A 19,420-nucleotide genomic window follows, 5' to 3' on the forward strand; every position below is an offset into this window, starting at 1 on the left:
GAGTTCCAGGATTTTGAACCAGCGACAGTGAAGGAACGGTGATATAGTTCCAAGTCAGGATGGTGTGTGACTTGGAGGGGAACTTGCAGGTGGTGGTGTTCCCATGTATTTGCTGCTCTTGTCCTGCTAGTTGGTAGAGGTTGTTGGTTTGGAAGGTGCTGTCTAAGGAGCCTTGGTGCATTGCTGCAGTGCATCTTGTAGATGGTACACACTGCTGCCACTGTGCGTCGGTGGTGGAGGGTGTGCATGGGATGCCATTCACTAACAATCAAGTGGGCTGTTTTGTCCTGACTGGTGTCTAGCTTTTTGAGTGTTGTTGGAGCTGCACCCATCCAGGCAAGTGGAGAGTATTCCAACACACTCCTGACTTGTGCCTTGTAGGTGGTGGACAGGCTTTGGGGAGTCAGGAGGTACGTTACTTGCCTCAGGATTCCTAGCCTCTGACCTGCTCTTGGAGCCACGGTATTTATATGGCTACTCCAGTTCAGTTTCTGGTCAATGGTAGCCCCTAGGATGTTGATCGTGGGGGATTCAGCGATGGTAATGCTGTTGAATGTCAAGGGGAGACTGTTAGATTCTCTCTTGTTGGAGATGGTCATTGCCCGCCACTTGTGTGGCGTGAATGTTACTTGCCACTTATCAACCCAAGCCTGGATATTGTCCAGGTCTTGCTGCATTTCTACATGGACTGCTTCAGTATCTGAGGAGTCACGAATAGTGCTGAACATTGTGCAATCATCAGCGAACATCCCCACTTCTGACCTTATGTTTGAAGGAAGGTCATTGTTGAAGCAGCTGAAGATGGTTGGGCCCAGGACACTACCCTGAGGAACTCCTGCAGTGATGTCCTGGAGCTGAGATGATTGACCTCCAACAACCACAACCATCTTCCTTTGCGCTAGGTATGACTCCGACCAGCGGAGGGTTTTCCCCCTGATTCCCATTGACCTCAGTTTTGCTAGGGCTCCTTGATGCAATACTTGGTCAAATGCTGCCTTGATGTCAAGGGCAGTCACTCTCACCTCACCTCTGGAGTTCAGCTCTTTTGTCCATGTTTGAACCAAGGCTGTAATGAGGTCAGGAGCTGAGTGGCCCTGGTGGAACCCAAACTGAGCGTCACTGAGCAGGTTATTGCTAAGCAAGTGCCGCTTGATGGCACTGTTGATACCTTCCATCACTTTTTACTGATGATCGAGAGTAGGCTGATGGGGTGGTAATTGGCTGGGTTGGACTTGTCCTGCTTTTTGTGTACAGGACATACCTGGGAGATTTTCCACATTGCAGGGTAGATGCCAGTGTTGTAGCTGTACTGGAACAGCTTGGCTGGGGGGGTGGGGGGGCAAGTTCTGGAGCACAGGTCTTCAGTACTATTGCTGGAATTTTGTCAGCCCATAGCCTTTGCAGTATCCAGTGCCTTCAGTCGTTTCTTGATATCACGTGGAGTGAATCGAATTGGCTGAAGTCTGGCATTTGTGATGCTGGGGACTTCTGGAGGAGGCCGAGATGGATCATCAACCTGGCACTTCTGGCTGAAGATTGTTGCAAATGCTTCAGCCTTATCTTTCGCACTGATGTGCTGGGCTCTCCCATCATTGAGGATGGGGATATTTGTGGAGCCACCTGCTCCAGTTAGTTGTTTAATTGTCCACCACCATTCATGGCTGGATGTGGCAGGACTGCAGAGCTTCAATCTGATCCGTTGGTTATGGGATCGCTTAGCTCTGTCTATCGCATGCTGCTTACGCAGTTTGGCTGTGTTGTAGCTTCACCAGGTTGACACCTCATTTTGAGGTATGCCTGGTGCTCCTGGCATGCCCTCCTGCACTCTTCATTGAACCAGGGTTGGTCTCCTGGTTTGATGATAACGGTAGAGTGGGGTATTTGCCGGGCCATGAGGTTACAGATTGTGGTTGAGTACAATTCTGCTGATGGCCCACAGCGCCTCATGGATGCCCAGTTTTGCATTGATAGATCTGTTCGAAATCTATCACCGTGCTGAATGGGATAGTGCTACACAACACCATGGACGGTATGCTCAATGTGAAGGTGGGACTTCGTCTCCACAAGGTCTGTGCGGTGGTCACTCCTACCAATACTGTCATGGACAGATGCATCTGCAGCAGGCAGATTGGTGAGGACGAGGTCAAGTATGTTTTTCCCTCGTGTTGGTTCCCCCACCACCTGCCGCAGACCCAGTCTAGCAGCTATGCCCTTTAGGGCTCGGTCAGTAGTGGTGCTACCGAGCCATTCTTGGTGATGGACATTGAAGTCCCCCACCCAGAGTACATTTTGTGCCCTTGCCACCCTCTGTGCTTCCTCCAAATGGTGTTCAACATGGAGTACTGAGTCATCAGCTGAGGGAGGGCAGTAGTTGGTAATCAGTAGGAGGTTACCTTGCCCATGTTTGACCTGATGCCATGAGACTTCACGGGGTCTGGAGTCGATGTTGAGGACTCCCAGGGCAACTCCCTCCCGACTGTATACCACTGTGCCACCACCTCTGGTGGGTCTGTCCTGCCGGTGGGACAGGACATACCCGGGGATGGTGATGGCAGTGTCTGGGACATTGTCTGTAAGGTATGATTCTGTGAGTATGACTATTTCTTCCCACATTGAGCACAAACTGCCCCAGTATAAGAAAAAAAACTTTGGTTTACATTTGCTTCTCCATGAACGAATGATGAGGCTTTGAGTTTACAGTTGGCTACTGGTTCAGTGCAACAGGCCAACATAAACATGATGTGGCAAAGCAAATGGGAATGTAAATTGCTGCAAAAGGTCATAGTTCTCAATCATTTTTTCTTTTTCTTTTTAAGATGTTCAGTTGCTAAGTGCACTGCCTAATATGGAGCAAAGCTATACAAACCAGGAAGGCCCCAGGTTCAATCGCGGGCCTCCGCTGAGTTAGTACTGAGCCTGGCTGTCAGTAGGAGTGTTACAATTGGCCTCACTTTCCTAGGCTGAAAATGAAAAATGTCGGCAGGGTTCCAGCTTATTCCAGTTTATCTTATCTAGTGATTCCTGCGACAAAGTGCACATCAGCGACATTGGGCAAGACAAGTCTGGCTCAGCTGTGATGCACCCCATAGTGGCATAGCTTTCCAAACCTTACTGTTTAGGCTTGTACATGAAGAGTGACTGGATGAGATGCCAAAGTACAGCAGACCATAGGAGAGGAGAAAAACAAAACTACAGTTTTCTTTAAATATGCCAATGTTTTACAACTGTGACTAATTAGTTTAGATTTCAGTACTTTTAAGGAGAACCTAAATCACAGTCAATGTTAAGTATAATGCAGTTGTTAAATGTGTAATAGTGGCCAGTGATGTTGGGAGCGTAGTAAAGTGCTCATATATTGCCCATTTCACAAGATTCCCAAGGGAAGAATTTTTCAGCTATGCTCTAATATGCTCAGTTTGTACAGAAAGTCAAAACGTCAGCAGATTAGGCACTAAAGAGTGGAACACCCCCTATTGCCAAACAAATCTATCACTCGTTCAACATGTTGCAATGAAGCAGGTGTTGCTGGCGAGACTACAGTGGGAAAGTTGCAGTGTTCATGTACTGCTCAGCTGCAGGAAATTTTCCTTCCACATTCTAGATTTTTGCACACAATGGGGACTGCATTCAATAGGAACAGGAGTAGAATATTTAGCCCCTAAAGCCTGTTCCATCATTCAAAGAGCTTAACTCAGTATTAGTTTTAATACCCTTGGGTAACAAAAATCTATCACTCTCCGGTTTAAACTTTACAACGGATCTATTGTCAATTGCCATTTGTGGGACAGTGTTCCAAACTGCCCCCACTCTTTGTGTAGAAGTATTTGCTAATTTCACTCCTGAAATATCTGGCTTTAATTTTTAAACTACATCCCCTAGTCCTGGACTCCCCAACCAGCGGAATTACTCTTTAGCTATCCTAACTATTCCCCTTATTATATCACCCCTTAACCATTTAAATTCCAGAGAATACAACCCTAGTTTGCATAATCTCCTTGTAATTTAAACCTTGGAGTCTGGGAATCATTCTGGTAAACCTATGCTGTGCTCCCTCAAGGTTGATCTATCCTTCCGGGCGGCGCAGTGGTTAGCACCGCAGCCTCACAGCTCCAGCGATCCGGGTTCAGTTCTGGGTACTGCCTGTGCGGAGTTTGCAAGTTCTCCATGTCTGCATGGATTTCTGCCGTGTGCTCCGGTTTCCTCCCGCAGCCAAAGACTTGCAGGTTGATAGGTAAATTGGCCATTGTAAATTGCCCCTAGTGTAGGTAGGTGATAGGAGAATGGTGGGGATGTGGTAGAGAATATGGGGTTAATGTAGGGTTAGTATAAATGGGTGGTTGTTGGTCGGCACAGACCCGGTGGGCCGAAGGGCCTGTTTCAGTGTTGTATCTCTAAGTAAAAATAAATAAATAAAAGGTGTGGTGCCCAGAACTACTCAGTACTCCAGCTGTGGTCTAATCAGGGTTTTGTATAGCTGTTCATGATCCCAATGCTCCAATAGCAGAGACCAGGAAGGAGCTGTCCATAATGTTTTGAGGCAAGCAGAGCATTCTGCCTATCCAATATATATTGTGTCTACCACTACCTGATAATTACAGTAGGAGCATGCCTGAGGCTCAGCAGCAAAGCTGTAACAATAAATCTACTCCCAGAAGACCTCCAGACAACATGTAACATCCATATAGCATTGCCAGTGGCTGCCAAGATCAGATCAGGTCACCATTTTTGTGTGGTGAGCTCCTTCCAGCCTAGGCTGGGGATATCTGTCGTGTTAGCCTGTTTGATGTTCACAGGTTTATCATTCTTCAGCTGGGCCCAAAGACTTCACTACCTTCAACCTTACCTAACAGCACTGGGTGTACCTACACCACACGGACTGCAACAGTTCAAGATGGCAGCTCACCACCATCCTCTCTCAGGCAATTAGTTATGGCCAATAAATGCTGGCCTTGCCAGCAACACCCACATCCTGTGAATGAATGGAAAAAAAAAACCCCTGACAAACTGTGGAAACGTGAACAGGCAACACAAGTCTGTAGAATTTCTGTCTTTTCCAGAGTCCACAGGGTCACCAGCGACTCCTCTGTTGCTGATTGGGTCGCCATGCATAATGCAGTGTCCGATATAACACAAGTGGAATTTTATTCTCTGTGAAAGTGGGAGAGGGGATGTAAACAATCAGGTGCAAAGAGATCTAGATAAACTGGGAAGCTTGATTTAAGATTTGAAAAATGAAATTCAATGCTAGTGAGTGCAAAGCAATGAGACTAAGCAAGATGAATAAATGTTGGAGCTATTAATTAAATGGTGCAGGTTTACAAGATATAGCACATGAAAAGGAGTTGCAGGTAAGGGTGGACAAATATTGAAAACTATTTGCACAATGTGAAAGATAAATAAAGCAAATAGGAGATTGGATTGTGCAGAATATAATGCAAATCATTTACATGATGAGCTTGTACAGGGCATTGGTACATGCCCATCTGCAGTACTGTGTACAGTTCTGGTCGTCATATTAAAACATGATATCATTGTAAAAGAAAAAATGAAACCAAGAGCATCACACCTGGTGACGGACATTTTTTTTCATTCACGGGATGTGGGTGTCGCTGGCTAGGCCAGCATTTATTGCCCATCCCTAGTTGTCCTTGAGAAGGTGGTGGTGAGCTACCTTCTTGAACCGTTGCAGACCATTTAGGGTAGGTATACCCACAGTGCTGTTGGGAAGGGAGTTCCAGGATTTTGACCCAGTGACGGTGAAGGAGCAGTGATATAATTCCAAGTCAGGATGGTGTGTGACTTGGAGGGGAACTTGCACGTGGTGGTTTTCCCATGCATTTGCTGCCCTTGTCCATCTAGTTGGTAGAGGTTTGGAAGGTGCTGTCTAAGGAGCCTTGGTGCGTTACTGCAGTGCATCTTGTAGATGGTACACGCTGCTGCCACTGTGCGTCAGTGGTGGAGGGAGTGAATGTTTGTGGATGGGGTGCCAGTCAAGCGGGCTGCTTTGTCCTGGATGGTATCGAGCTTTTTGAGTGTTGTTGGAGCAAGTGGAGAGTATTCCATCACACTCCTGACTTGTGCCTTGTAGATGGTGGACAGGCTTTGGGGAGTCAGGAGGTGAGTTACTCACTGCAGGATTCCTAGCCTCTGACCTGCTCTTGTAGCCACGGTATTTATATGGCTACTCCAGTTCAGTTTCCGGTCAATGGTAACACCTAGGATGTTAGTGTGAGATTCAGCGATCATAATGCCATTGAATGTCAAGGGGAGATAGTTAGATTCTCTCTTGTTGGAGATGGTCATTGCCCACCACTTGTGTGGCGCAAATGTTACTTGCCACTTATCAGCCCAAGCCTGGATATTGTCCAGGTCTTGCTGCATTTCTACACGGACTGCTTCAGTATCTGAGGAATCGCGAATGGTGCTGAACATTGTGCAATCGTCAGCAAGCATCCCCACTTCTGACCTTATGATTGAAGGAAGGTCATTGAAGCAGCTGCAGATGGTTGAGCCTAGGACACTACCCTGAGGAACTCCTGCAGTGATGTCCTGGAGCTCAGATGATTGACCTACAACAACTATAACCATCTTCCTTTGTGCTAGGTATGACTCCAGCCAGCAGAGGGTTTTCACCCTGATTCCCATTGACCTCAGTTTTGCTAGGACTCCTTGATGCAATACTCAGTCAAATGTTCCCTTGATGTCAAGGGCAGTCACTCTCACCTCACCTCTGGAGTTCAGCTCTTTTGTTCTCATTACAGCCTTGGTTCAAATATGGTCAGGAGCTGAGTGCCCCTGGTGGAATCCAAACTGTGTCACTGAGCAGGTTATTGCTAAGCAAGTGCCGCTTGATGGCACTGTTGATGACACCTTCCATCACTTTTTTTACTGATGATAGAGAGTAGACTGGGGCGGTAATTGGCCGGGTTGGATTTGTCCTGCTTTGTGTACAGGACATACCTGGGAAATTTTCCACATTGCTGGGAAGATGCCAGTGTTGTAGTTGTACTGGAACAGCTTGGCTAGGGGCGTGGCAAGTTCTGGAACACAGGTCTTCAGTAATATTGTCAGGACCCATAGCCTTTGCAGTATCCAGTGCCTTCAGTCGTTGCTTGATATCACATGGAGTGAATTGAATTGGCTGCAGTCTGGCATCTGTGATGCTGGGGACTTTGGGAGGAGGCTGAGACATCAATTTGACACTTCTGGCTAAAAATTGTTGCAAATGCTTCAGCCTTATCTTTCGCACTGATGTGCTGGGCTCCCCCATCATTGAGGATGTGGGTATTGTGGAGCCACCTCCTCCAATTAGTTGTTTAATTATCCACTACCATTCACGGCTGGATGTGGCAGGACTGCAGAGCTTAGATCTGATCCGTTGCTTATGGGATCGCTTAGCTCTGTCTATTGCATGCTGCTTATGCAGTTTGGCACGCAGATAGTCATGTGTTGTAGCTTCACCAGGTTGATAATTCATTTTGAGGTATGCCCGGTGCTGCTCCTGGCACAGCCTCCTGCACTCTTCTTTGAACCAAGGTTGGTCCCCCGGCTTGATGATAGAGTGGGGGATATGCCGGGCTGCGAGGTTACAGATTGTGGTTGAGTACAATTCTGCTGTTGATGGCCCACATGGCTCCTCATGGATGCCCAGTTTTGTATTGCTAGATCTGTTTGACATCTATCCCATTTAGCATGGTGGTAGTGCCACACAACACAATGGAGGGTATCCTCAGTGTGAAGGTGGGACTTCGTCTCCGCAAGGACTGTGCGGTGGTCACTCCTACCAATACTGTCATGGACAGATGCATCTGCAGCAGGCAGATTGGTGAGGACGAGGTTAAGTATGTTTTTTTCCCTCTTGGTTCCTTCACCACCTGCTGCAGACCCAGTCTAACAGCTACGTCCTTTATGGCTCGGTCAGTAGTGGTGCTACTGAGCCACTGTTGGTGATGGATATTGAAGTCCCCCACCCAGACTACACTCTGCGCCCTTGCCATCCTCAGTGCTTTCTCCAAGTGGTGATCAACATGGAGTACTGATTCATCAGTAGAGGGAGGGCAGTAGGTGGTAATCAGCAGGAGGTTTCCTTGCTCATGTTTGACCTGATGCCATGAGACTTCATGAGAGCAACAACAACAATGGACAAATCATTTATAGCCATTTGACAGAGTTGGTGAATGTTTGGAATGGATTTCCCATACAGGTGTTTGAAGTTGATAACCTCAGCAATTTTAAAAAGGAATTGGACAGGTATTTAGCCAGAAAAGCAAAATGAGCTGTTCTTTTTTGAACTCTGGGACCACTGGGAAGACTTAAATGGTCTTTTACTACCCCATATTTTCCTACATTTGTGTCACTAATGTAGATATGGTATGTGACAATTGGTAAGGATCACATTAGTCAATGCCTGCTAACCTGTAAGCTCTCATGGTGGTTTCAGGTAAAGCCAAACATATCTGTCACTCTTATTTGAAGGGAATGAAGAATGGAAGGTTGGCTATAAGGAAACCAGTGCAAGTGTCTATCACAGAACCAGAGTGCAGGTACAATGAAGCTCATTCTCCTACCAGAATTATCAAACATACCACTGGGGTTTTGAAGCAATGCTTCGCATCTGGATTTAATGTGGGGGAATCTTACTGTCCAGCCTCCTTTTTTCCCCCAGCATTTCTGGAATGATTCAGTCCTCCTTTTAATGTCTGAAAATAGCATGCAGGTTATGTAACAAGGATGGAAAGCAAGAGTGTGAAAATAAAATAAGGAAATAGTCATGGTGCCAGCAAAGCAGCGAAGAAACCTCGGGCACCAGCCACAAATTCCAGATGCGTTGCAAGGCATGTCATGGGAACAGATTTCCGAAAAGGGCAAATAGATTGCAAAGTAACTGAGCTCCAAACCAGCCGTTTTCTACATGGTAATGCTCAGCTCTTTCTAAATAGCATCTCTTGCCATCTAATAGTGGGCAAACCAATTCTCAGCACAATGGCTCAAATTGAGCTGGTGCACTTAAATACTTTACTAACTCTGCACATCAGTGAACATTGACAAAAGTTGTAAACAAATATCAAAATTTCTACATTTTCTGCTTCAGCATTTGTGATTATTTCAAAAAATTGAAATAGTGATGGTAAAGACTGCATTTGGCTTTTCATTTCAGTTTGAATTTTTCAGAGATATGTCCAGCCCCTACAGGAAACATATTTTGGATTGTCAGCACAGTTAGTATTTATAAATAGCAGCCACTTAATAACATTTCCGTATGCCCATCATAATGCCTTGATCTTTACAATATGGTTAGCCTTCAGAAGAGAATTACTCCAAACAGCACCAAATAAGGAAACGTCCCAGTGATCCAGCAGAGAACTCAAGATCGGTAATCTACATTGAGAGACAGGAAGTACAAACTATATGACACTAGTCACAAAGTAATCCTTTGTTTGTAAAAATACAGAACTTCCATGAACATTTCGTACTTCTGGAAAAAGTGTATGTTCCTAAGAAGTGCATAATGAGCAGAAACTGCCCCGATTTAACACATACTTCCTAAAATTCTAAGTTGGCATGGCTTTTTGTTTTTTGGGACAGAGAGATAATGAACTTTTCTAAACGGCACATTGTACTTAGTTGCAGGGATAGAAAATCTGATCTGGACGAGTTCCAATTTTCTGTTACCAAGTCATATCCGATTCAAGTCGAATTATTTTGAGTCCCTTGAGCTGAAATGGGTGGGAAGTAAGAAATTCTTGTTATATGTACTTTAAACAACACTTGCCTGTAATGGGCTTAGGCATGTTCCATTGTTGGCTTTCTTTGTCACAAATATAGGCTGTTATTAAAACTGCTTTTAAAGCTAAACTAGCCAGGGAGGAAGTTACATATGTTACAAAGATGACTTTTAACTAAATTACAAAGATTCCTGGTTTATTGAGCTCATTGACATATTTAATCCAATGGTCCATATTATAATGCTTGACAGTGTGTTATCTTAGATGACTGAGTGAGGTTGTTTGACTGGTACTAATATGTATAATATTTGCCAGTGCTTATGACTAAATAAACTAGCCATTCTTTTTCTGAGGTACTTCTTGAGAATCTATTAAAATGGTGAAAGATAATAAAACTTTACACTTGGCTTAAGTGTGGCACCTTAACCTGTCCACTGCACAGTAATGCAGCTCTTGGGTATTTGTGTGTAAAAGCTTGGCCCAGTTGAGTAGTATTTTTGGCTTGAATTCAGAAGGCAGTGGTTCAAAGCCTTATTCCATAATTTGAGCACAAATCTAGGCTGGCGATGCAATGATACTGCATTTTGCTACTTTAAAGGCAACATATAAATATGTTGTTGTGCCATTCATTTGATGAAATGTTAAGATTACATCAGAATGTTCCAGTAGATAAAGATTCTATTTCATTCATTAGTTGTGGACGAAGAAGGAATTCTGCAATGTCCTGGACAACATTCCTCTTTCAACAGATTAACTGGTCAATCATCTCATTGTTATTTGTGGCAATTAGCTGTGTACATTATACCTGACCTTGCAAAGTAATTTGTTATATGTAAAGTGTTTTGAGACATTAGACAGCATATAAATAGAAGTCTTCCTTCCTTCCCATTAAGAAGACATCAAAAACAATGGATAGTATGATTCTTAGCAGTTAGACATCTGCAAAATCATTTAATCTATAGTCAGTGTATCAGTCGATTTAAAAATAAATATCTGGCACAATGCCAAGTAAGGCAAAGAATGAAGTCTAAGTCAGAAATGGCAAAGATTCCAGTCCAGTTCTGCTATGGTCATTTTATAAAGTTGGGACATCTTTAATACTCTAATACTATACTTGTATTGTTGGGCACAGATCTGACATTGGTACTTTGTAAAGGGCAGCTCTGAGCTAGGCTGCCCACACACCTCTCTTGCTGTTTGAACTCTATGCATGTTGTCCTGCTAGGCCCCCACCTGCCAAGAATGAGGCACATTAATTTTGTCATGAACATTGATTTTATTGGAGTGAAGAAAGGACTTGTTAAACAGATCAGCTGTAGCTGGAAAATACATTTGCATATTAACAGGCAGTGTTTGGAAGGACAAAGCAGCCATTCCCTGACACATTCAACCCATGATGGACTTTTGATCACCAGATGTTGAAGATGGGGGGGGGGGGGGGGGGCTTGCATTCCAGGTTGACTGCTAAGATGGCCAAATACACAAACGGACATGGTCAAACCAGCTAGTCACATGACTAACCTGCTGGGCAACCTGAGTTTTTTGAATTTGTACAAACAGTTTGGGCAGAAAGTCTGTTTGCTCCTAGACTGAAGATCTCTGTCCTGTCTGTCTGCTCTCATCTCTCTTTCTCAGCCTCTGAATCCACTGAAGCCACATGAACCCCAAGAGAGAGAGTCTCTGACAGCAAACCAGGTTTAAGAAGAATACTGGGCCCCAACGAAAAGCAAGATCTATCTACAATCAAGATTCTACAGTGAGCTCAAAGAACCGTAACAACAACTCTTCAGATATTTCCTCAAACCTTTCCACTTTATTTTTCTCTTTTTTTTTTTCTGTCTCTATTTGCATGCTAATGTGGGCGTGTCGTCTATCCATAGGTGTCAACCGAATTAGAGTTTAAGTTTACATTTAATAAATTTAAACTTTTCTTTAAACCTAAGAAAGCTTGTTTGTGCTGGTTTCTTTGCCTTTATAATTGGAAAGCGGTGAGCAAAGATTCATTAAGGGGAAGCTAAAAACAGTGTGTTTAAAGTTCAACCCTGTTTCAGTAAGAACAAGTGAAGGCTGAAAGGGACCCCCTAGACCTCTTTTTATTTTTTTCTCACCTGGTTGTAACAATGTCAACACAGAGGTCTTCTCACTGAGGTCAGAACTTGAATGACCATTTCAATGTTGAAAGCCAAGTCTTTTTATTAAAAAAGACTTGCATTTGTATAGCACTTTTCATGGCCACTAGACATCCCAAAACACTTTACAGCTAATGAAGTACTTTTGAAGTGTAGTCACTGTTGTAATGTAGGAAATGCAGCAGCCAATTTGTGCACAGCAAGCTCCCACAAGCAGCAATGTGATAACCAAAAAATCTCTTTGTGATGTTTGAGGAATAAATATGGGTTAGGACAGTGGGAATAACTTGCCTGCTCTTCATCAAAATAGTGTCACAGGATTGTTTACATCGAACTGAGTGCAGATAGGACCTCAATTTAATGTCGTCTCAAAAATACAGCACCTCCGATACTGCAGCACTCCCTCAGTACTGCACAGGAGTGCCAGCCTTGATTTTTGTGCTCAAGTCCTGCAGTGGGACCTGAACCCACAACCTCCTGACTCAGGTGAGAATGCTGTCCACAGATACACATAACATAAATGATCGAAGTGCAGATGAATGTAGTAGACGTTTTAAAATTTGTTTCTTGAGCTGAATTTTATCTGACCCTTGGAGACAGGATGGGAGGTGGGGCAGCAGACAAAATGGGATGGGGACGCATTGGGTCGCGTTCTCCTGCCGCCATGCCATTTTGTCCATGGCGTTGGGTGGGGGGGATGGCGGTTGGAGGACGGCTCTCCCGCCTGAGACCAGTTGAGCCAGTTAAATGGCCAATTAAGTGCCACTTAAGAGCAGCTTCCCAACTCTGCTCTCATTTAACTGTCAGAGAGGCTTTCTGCCACGTGGAGACACTATTATGGGAGACCTGGTGGGCTCGGTGAAGGGGGGGTCCCCTCCTTTTAGGGGAAATCCATGGCCCACAGAGGGGCCCCCTGTGACCCACCCAACCTCCTTTGGCTAGGGCCTGTCTGACCAGCCCCAGTGACCCCAATCCCACTTACCTAGATCCCAGGGTGGTGGTCACAATGATGCTGCAGGCCAGGTGCAGCACCATCCTTGACCACCGCTCCCGTTTGCACTACTGGGATTGCTGAGCTGCTGGCCCTCTGTCCAGCAGCTCTTGAGGTGGGATCTTGTCATTTTAAAGGGGACAGCATCCTCAATGGCGAGCAGTTAATTCCTGCCTGCTGTTGAATTCAGCTGAGGGTCCGACAAATGGCTGAGGTGGTGTGTCCCCACTCCTCAAGCCCCACTTTTCCGGCCTGTCGCTGGCACCCTGTTGCCAAAGTAAAATTTCAGCCCTTTGATTTGTTCTTGTGATGTGGCTCATGCTGGCAAACCCACATTTATTGTCCACCTCTACATGTCCTGGGAAGGTGGAGGCAGGCAGTGACTAGTGGGGTACCGCACAATATATATTAATGACTTGGGTGACGGAACTAAATGTAACATTTCCAAGTTTGCAGGCGATACAAAGCTGGGGGGGGGGGAAATGTGAGCTGTGAGCAGATTGCAAAGAGGCTCCAATGTGATGTGGACAAGTTGGGTGAGTGGGCAAATGCATGGCAGATGCAGTATAACGTGGATAAATGTGAGGTTATCCACTTTGGTTGTAAAAACAGAAAGGCAGATGATTATCTGAATGGTGATAGATTGGAAAGGGGGAGGTGCAATGAGACCTGGGTGTCCTTGTACACCAGTTGCTGAAAGCAAGCATTCAGGTGCAGCAAGCAATTAGGAAGGCAAATGGTATGTTGGCCTTCATTGCAAGAGGATTTGAGTACAGGAGTAAGGATGTCTTACTGCATTTATACAGGGCCTTGGTGAGACCACATCTGGAGTATTGTGTGCAGTTTTGGTCTCCTTTATCTGAGGAAGGATGTTCTTGCCTTGGAGGGAGTGCAAAGAAGATTTACTAGGCTGATTCCTGGGATGGCTGGATTGATAAATGAGGAGAGATCGGGTCGACTAGGTCTAGATTCACTAGAGTTTAGAAGAATGAGAGGGGATCTCATAGAAACCTATAAAATTCTAGCAGGACTAGACAGGCTAGATGCAGGGAGGATGTTCCCGATGGCTGGGAGTCCAGAACCAGAGGTCATAGTCTCTGGATTTAGAACCAAGTTGAGGAGAAATTTCTTCACTCATAGGGTGGTGAACCTGTGGAATTCTCTACCGCAGAAGAAAGTGGAGGCCAAATCATTAAATATGTTCAAGAAGGAGATAGATATATTTAATTCCAGAGGGATCAAGGGATATGGGGAAAAAGCAGGAACCGGGTACTGAATTAGACAATCAGCCATGATTTTTTTGGAATGGCGGAGCAGGCCCGAAGTGCTGAATGGCCTACTCCTGCTCCTATTTGCTATGTTTCTTTGTGCTGGTTGGCCTCCTTTTGTGAATCAATACAGTCCTTGCTGTGATGGTGTTCCCACAGTTTGTAAACATGCTACTTCTGGGCCCAATTAGCTCATCCCGGCAGCAGCAGCAGTTGGGCACCAGCGTTGGACTTGCTGCTTCTGTTCATAACGCGAGGGAAGGCTGCAGTTTGAGGAGATGCTTGATAAATGGATAAATCTTATTTATCTGTAAATGAACAAAATGTATATTTGAAGCAGAGCCAACTTTTTTTGTTTTTTGGGATGTTTTGCAGTTTGATAAATAGGAGAACTATCAAACCTTTTTTTAAAGGATTGAATCCCCATAGTTATTTCCAGGGTTTTGCAAGTATAAAATAAAAGACTTTATGGTGAAAACAAAGTTAGGAGAAACAATTTCTATTTTTTTGTGAATACAATGCAATGAGATGTGAGGTGATTTTTTTTTTTTTTGTGGCTAAAGATAGAGATTCTGGCAGTGTTTCATCGACGAAATTAAATACTTAAACACATCAGTTCCCAGTTGTTTTTCTTTTAAGGGCTAAATGCCTATATAAGGATTACTCCGTGCTGAGCAACCATCTTTGGAAGAAAGCTCATTACAAAAGTTTGAATACTATTTCAACACCAGGCACAATCGATGGATAGAAGATTTTCCTGAGCAATAATAGAATAAAGACAGGGTTGTCCAATAAATGATACATCTCTTCTATGCTGGGACTCTGACGATCGGATAACTATAGGTTCACATTTTTGGTGGGGGAGAGGGGAATACTGGGGTAGAAATAGGTTCTTGTTACATCCTTTTATAGGTAGAAAATGAAGACAAAAAGGACCAGTCTCCGAGGTATCCCTGGGATCCACCTGAGGGACTGCTACACTGTCAGAGGTGCTGCCTTTCAGATTAGACATTAAACTAATCAGCCTCTCGGGTAGACATGAGACCTCGTGGCAATAATCGAAGAAGGACAGGGAAATTTTCCTGAAGATCAGGCAGACATTTATCCTCAACCAACAGCATTTCAAAAAAAAAAAATTACCTGGTCATTTATGTCATTGTTGTATGTGGGGTCTTGTTGTGCACAGACTGCCACATTTGCTTACATTACAAAAGTGACGACACTTCAAAAGTATTTCATTGGCTTTGAGATCGCCTGCGGATGTAAAATAAAAGGCACTGTTATGCAAGGTATTTCTTCTTACAACCAATAACAGTTAATTACGGTTCTCATTTGTTTGTGGGATCTTGCTGTGCATAAATTGACTGCTACATTGACCTACAAATAATAAAGGATGTTCATTGAATATGATGCACTTTGGGATGGCCTGAGGCCACGCTAAGCCTATAAATTGCAATTATTTTCTAACATATCAGTTCATTTATCTAGATGAAAGGTCCAAACAAATATTAACGGGCTTCCTTGGAGATGAGGCTTATTCTTGTATATAGACTGATCTCCACTTGTTCATTGCTTCTCAACACTTACTATATTACCCAGCCAAAGGTGCTAGTTATTACTAGGGGCATCCGAAATGTCTTGCAATTGATGATCTCTGATAACTTTGTCATGCTCCAGCAATCAATACGTATTGGTCTTTGCTGCTCAAGTTATATCTGAAAAAAAACCTGTCTCCAGTACTACCCTACTCGTCCTGTAGTAGCTATCTGCATTACCCTTCTGCAGTCAGTATGGCCTTGCATTTGCAAGTATATCTGATATTATGCACTCATTACTGCACTTGAGCAAAGTGATATCATTGTTAGACATAAATATTCACTTAAAAGTCACAATCACATTTTAAACCATAGAAGCTCAATTATGACTCAGTTCATTCAAAGAATGCTTCCTGGGATTTTTCAGGTTTCATCTTCACATATTGTTTCGGGTGAGTAACAGTAGGAACTTGAGACAGGATGGCATTTTTTCTCTCACACTCTCGTATGCGCACGCACTTTCTCTCACCACCTTCTCACTGAAAGGAAAAGAATGAAACTCCTTTACAACACAGTTACCTAACCAATTAAACGGAAGGCTGCTTTGTCCCCTGAAAATTGTATAAAAACAAAGTTTAAACAGCTAAAGACCTCAAGTCATTTAACTGACTGCAAATTAAACAAAGTTAGTAGTTTTTAGGGCCTTGGGCACGAAATGGAAGAACTTGACTGTGTTCAGTTCATATCAATGATCCCGCTTTAGTCCACATGTTCACCAACAATCTACTGTTAATTGAGAGCACGCACCAACAGGACTGAACTATAGGTGAATAGAGACCTTGATTTATTATCTTGTGTTCAATAGTTCTTGTAGACTTTTCTGTTCCATTTGGCCTGAGGTAGCCTGATTTGATGCAGTGAATGGGACCTATAAGGAAATTGCCTGAGCATCTAATGTTGTCTGGTGCATTTGAGAAAAGGTTCATGCAATTCAAAGGCTTTACAAATTCAGAGCTTGTAAAGTATCTTGGGAATCCAGATGCCTAATACAAGCAAATTCAAGGACATAACTGGTACAAACAGAGACTTTGGCCTTTTATGGTGTTGTACGATTCAGCAGACATGCTATGGACATTATTCATCTCCATGTTCATGCAGATTGAACCAGTGCCAAAGCTAGAAATGAAACCCTCAAAAAAAAAAAAAAAAAAAAAATGCTTTTTAAAAACAGTTTATAATTGAACAAAATGATTTAGATTAAAAAATTAAAATACCCACACAAAGATTAAAAATGGTTTTAAGGTGGTATAATCACAGGAGAAAACAGAATGTGATCTAATTGTTTGTGCCAATTGATTTATGCAGCCTCCGAGCTTGCAGTTGTAGATACAGAAACCTGGTTCACTGGCCCTGATAAAATGGGGGGGGAATGGTGTGGGTCAGGTATAGTGCCCGTGAGCCCTGGCATGGGCAGCACAGACAGTCTGGCGATGTGAAGGCCCGACTGCTCTCAGCAGCCAAGCTTCATTTACATGAACGTTCCTGGAGTCTTTCCTGATCCACTACCTAGCTAATAGGCCTGGGTGGAAGTTTAGCAAGAGGAGGCTGCAACTGGGGACCAGTGGGAATGATCACTGGCTGTCAGTGGTGAGGGAGGGGAAGGTCTGGAGGTGATGGTGGGAGGATGTTCGCAGCTGCAATTGAGAGGAAGTAGTGTCTGGGACATAGAATGCCAAATGTGTCCCTGTAAGGCCTGGGGAGAGCACTGCTGCTCCTCCTGGCCCACAAGGAGTTGTCAAAAAAAAAAATTACTTTGGCCAAATCAGCACCTCCCATCATGACTCAGATATTGGGTTCCACGTAGTGCAGCCCTCCCCAAACTCCTTTATTAAAATCATGTCCCAGCACTGAAAGTGTCACTGGATCGTGTCTGCCTGTAGCAAGAGTCTCAGCAAAGATGAAATGGCAGCGGGCAAGAGCAGAGAGACCTCCGTCAACTCAGTCTAATCTTAACCCCTTCCACACACCATTCCGCTGGGCAGGGGTGTTAAAATCGAGACCATTGGTTTTGGAATCTGAGTCTGAAACAGTGCAATCAAACTATGACATAAAAATGAATAAACTTTAAAAGTTGCAATAATGCATGGGTTTCCAGCACAGGGGCGAGTCTGGAGCTGGGAAAACCGAAAACACAAAGAAAGTAATTCAATATCTGGCAGTGGTTGCTTCTCCCACAAGAGCAAGAAAGATGCTAGCGCTATTGTAAGTCAATTTCTTTTTATTTTTCTAATTGTGCACTAATTGACATTTAATGTCTTCTACTGTTGTCCTAGGAAGTCTTCAGGTCAATGTTGCATCCAAACACTACCAGGCAAAACTAGAAATATTGGTGATATACATTGGCCATAGAACCTCTAGTTCGTTTGATGACAGCTGATCATTGAACATTGTGCAAAATGAAATCAAACACGACAGCTGTTTTTAGAAAATCACAAAATGGAGCCAAACATACTGGGCCATATTTTGTAGTAGAAATAATAGTGAATCTAACAACACTCTAGTAATATACTTGAAATTGGTCAGCAACATGCAGTGGCTGCACATGTGTAGTTGAAGACAGAAATCTGGAAGTTGCAGTCTGACACAAACCGAAATGCTGGAAATACTCAGCAGGCCAGGCAGCAGTGTGGTGAGAAAACCGAGTTAGCGAGTCAGGACTGAGACTTTTCATCAGAACTGCAGGTCTCAGTTGCCCTGCTCCTCTAGAAACTACGCAATTACAGTATCGTGCCATTCAAATACATTACAGTGTAAAATTTCTGTACTTGCCTCTTCCCCCTCCCCCCCCCCCCTCTCTCTCTCTCTCTCTCTCTCTCTCTCTCTCTCTCTCTCTCTCTCCTCTTCTTCCCCCCCCCTCTCTCTCCTCTCTTCCCCCCCCCCCTCTCTCTCCTCTCTTCTCCCCCCCCCCCCTCTCTCTCCTCTCTTCTCCCCCCCCCCCCCCTCTCTCTCCTCTCTTCTTCCCCCCCCCCCCCTCTCTCTCCTCTCTTCTCCCCCCCCCCCCTCTCTCCTCTCTTCTCCCCCCCCCCTCTCTCTCCTCTCTTCCCCCCCCCCTCTCTCTCCTCTCTTCCCCCCCCCCCCCTCTCTCTCCTCTCTTCCCCCCCCCCTCTCTCCTCTCTTCTCCCCCCCCCTCTCTCTCCTCTCTTCCCCCCCCCTCTCTCTCCTCTCTTCCCCCCCCCCCTCTCTCTCCTCTCTTTCCCCCCCCCCTCTCTCTCCTCTCTTTCCCCCCCCCCTCTCTCTCCTCTCTTTCCCCCCCCCCTCTCTCTCCTCTCTTCCCCCCCCCCCCCCTCTCTCTCCTCTCTTCCCCCCCCCCTCTCTCTCCTCTCTTCCCCTCCCCCTCTCTCTCCTCTCTTCCCCCCCCCCCCCCCCTCTCTCCTCTTCCCCCCCCCCCTCTCTCCTCTCCCCCCCCCCCCTCTCTCCTCTTCCCCCCCCTCTCTTCCTCTTCCCCCCCCTCTCTCTCCTCTTCCCCCCCCTCTCTCTCCTCTTCCCCCCCCTCTCTCTCCTCTTCCCCCCCCTCCTCTCTCCTCTTCCCCCCCCTCTCTCTCCTCTTCCCCCCCCTCTCTCTCCTCTTCCCCCCCCCTCTCTCTCCTCTTCCCCCCCCTCTCTCTCCTCTTCCCCCCCCTCTCTCTCCTCTTCCCCCCCCTCTCTCTCCTCTTCCCCCCCCCTCTCTCTCCTCTTCCCCCCCCTCTCTCTCCTCTTCCCCCCCTCTCTCTCA

The 19,420-nt window shown here is 45.1% G+C and overlaps 1 protein-coding gene and 1 long non-coding RNA gene across 3 annotated transcripts in view; one reads left to right on the forward strand and one right to left on the reverse strand.

Moving 5' to 3' along the window:
* LOC137383411 (myosin-11-like) overlaps nucleotides 1-19,420 on the forward strand; it is a 163,779-nt gene that overhangs the window by 57,683 nt on the left and 86,676 nt on the right. The window contains 2 exon segments of the mRNA XM_068056218.1: nucleotides 17,809-17,873; nucleotides 17,876-17,910. Of these exon segments, the coding sequence (XP_067912319.1) occupies nucleotides 17,809-17,873; nucleotides 17,876-17,910 (100 nt within the window).
* The window catches only part of LOC137383412 (uncharacterized), a 94,593-nt gene that overhangs the window by 49,435 nt on the left and 25,738 nt on the right, over nucleotides 1-19,420 (reverse strand). Inside the window, exons 2-3 of one of the 2 annotated variants that reach the window (XR_010977404.1) lie at nucleotides 15,254-15,367; nucleotides 14,082-14,421 (exon numbers count right to left, since the gene is read on the reverse strand). This is a non-coding gene — a long non-coding RNA (uncharacterized lncRNA). Of the gene's footprint in view, nucleotides 1-14,081; nucleotides 14,422-15,253; nucleotides 15,368-19,420 lie in introns of those variants that run through there. The other variant, XR_010977405.1, reaches the window with a different exon arrangement.

Source organism: Heterodontus francisci, chromosome 24 (assembly GCF_036365525.1).
Source record: "Heterodontus francisci isolate sHetFra1 chromosome 24, sHetFra1.hap1, whole genome shotgun sequence".
NCBI lineage: Eukaryota > Metazoa > Chordata > Chondrichthyes > Heterodontiformes > Heterodontidae > Heterodontus > Heterodontus francisci.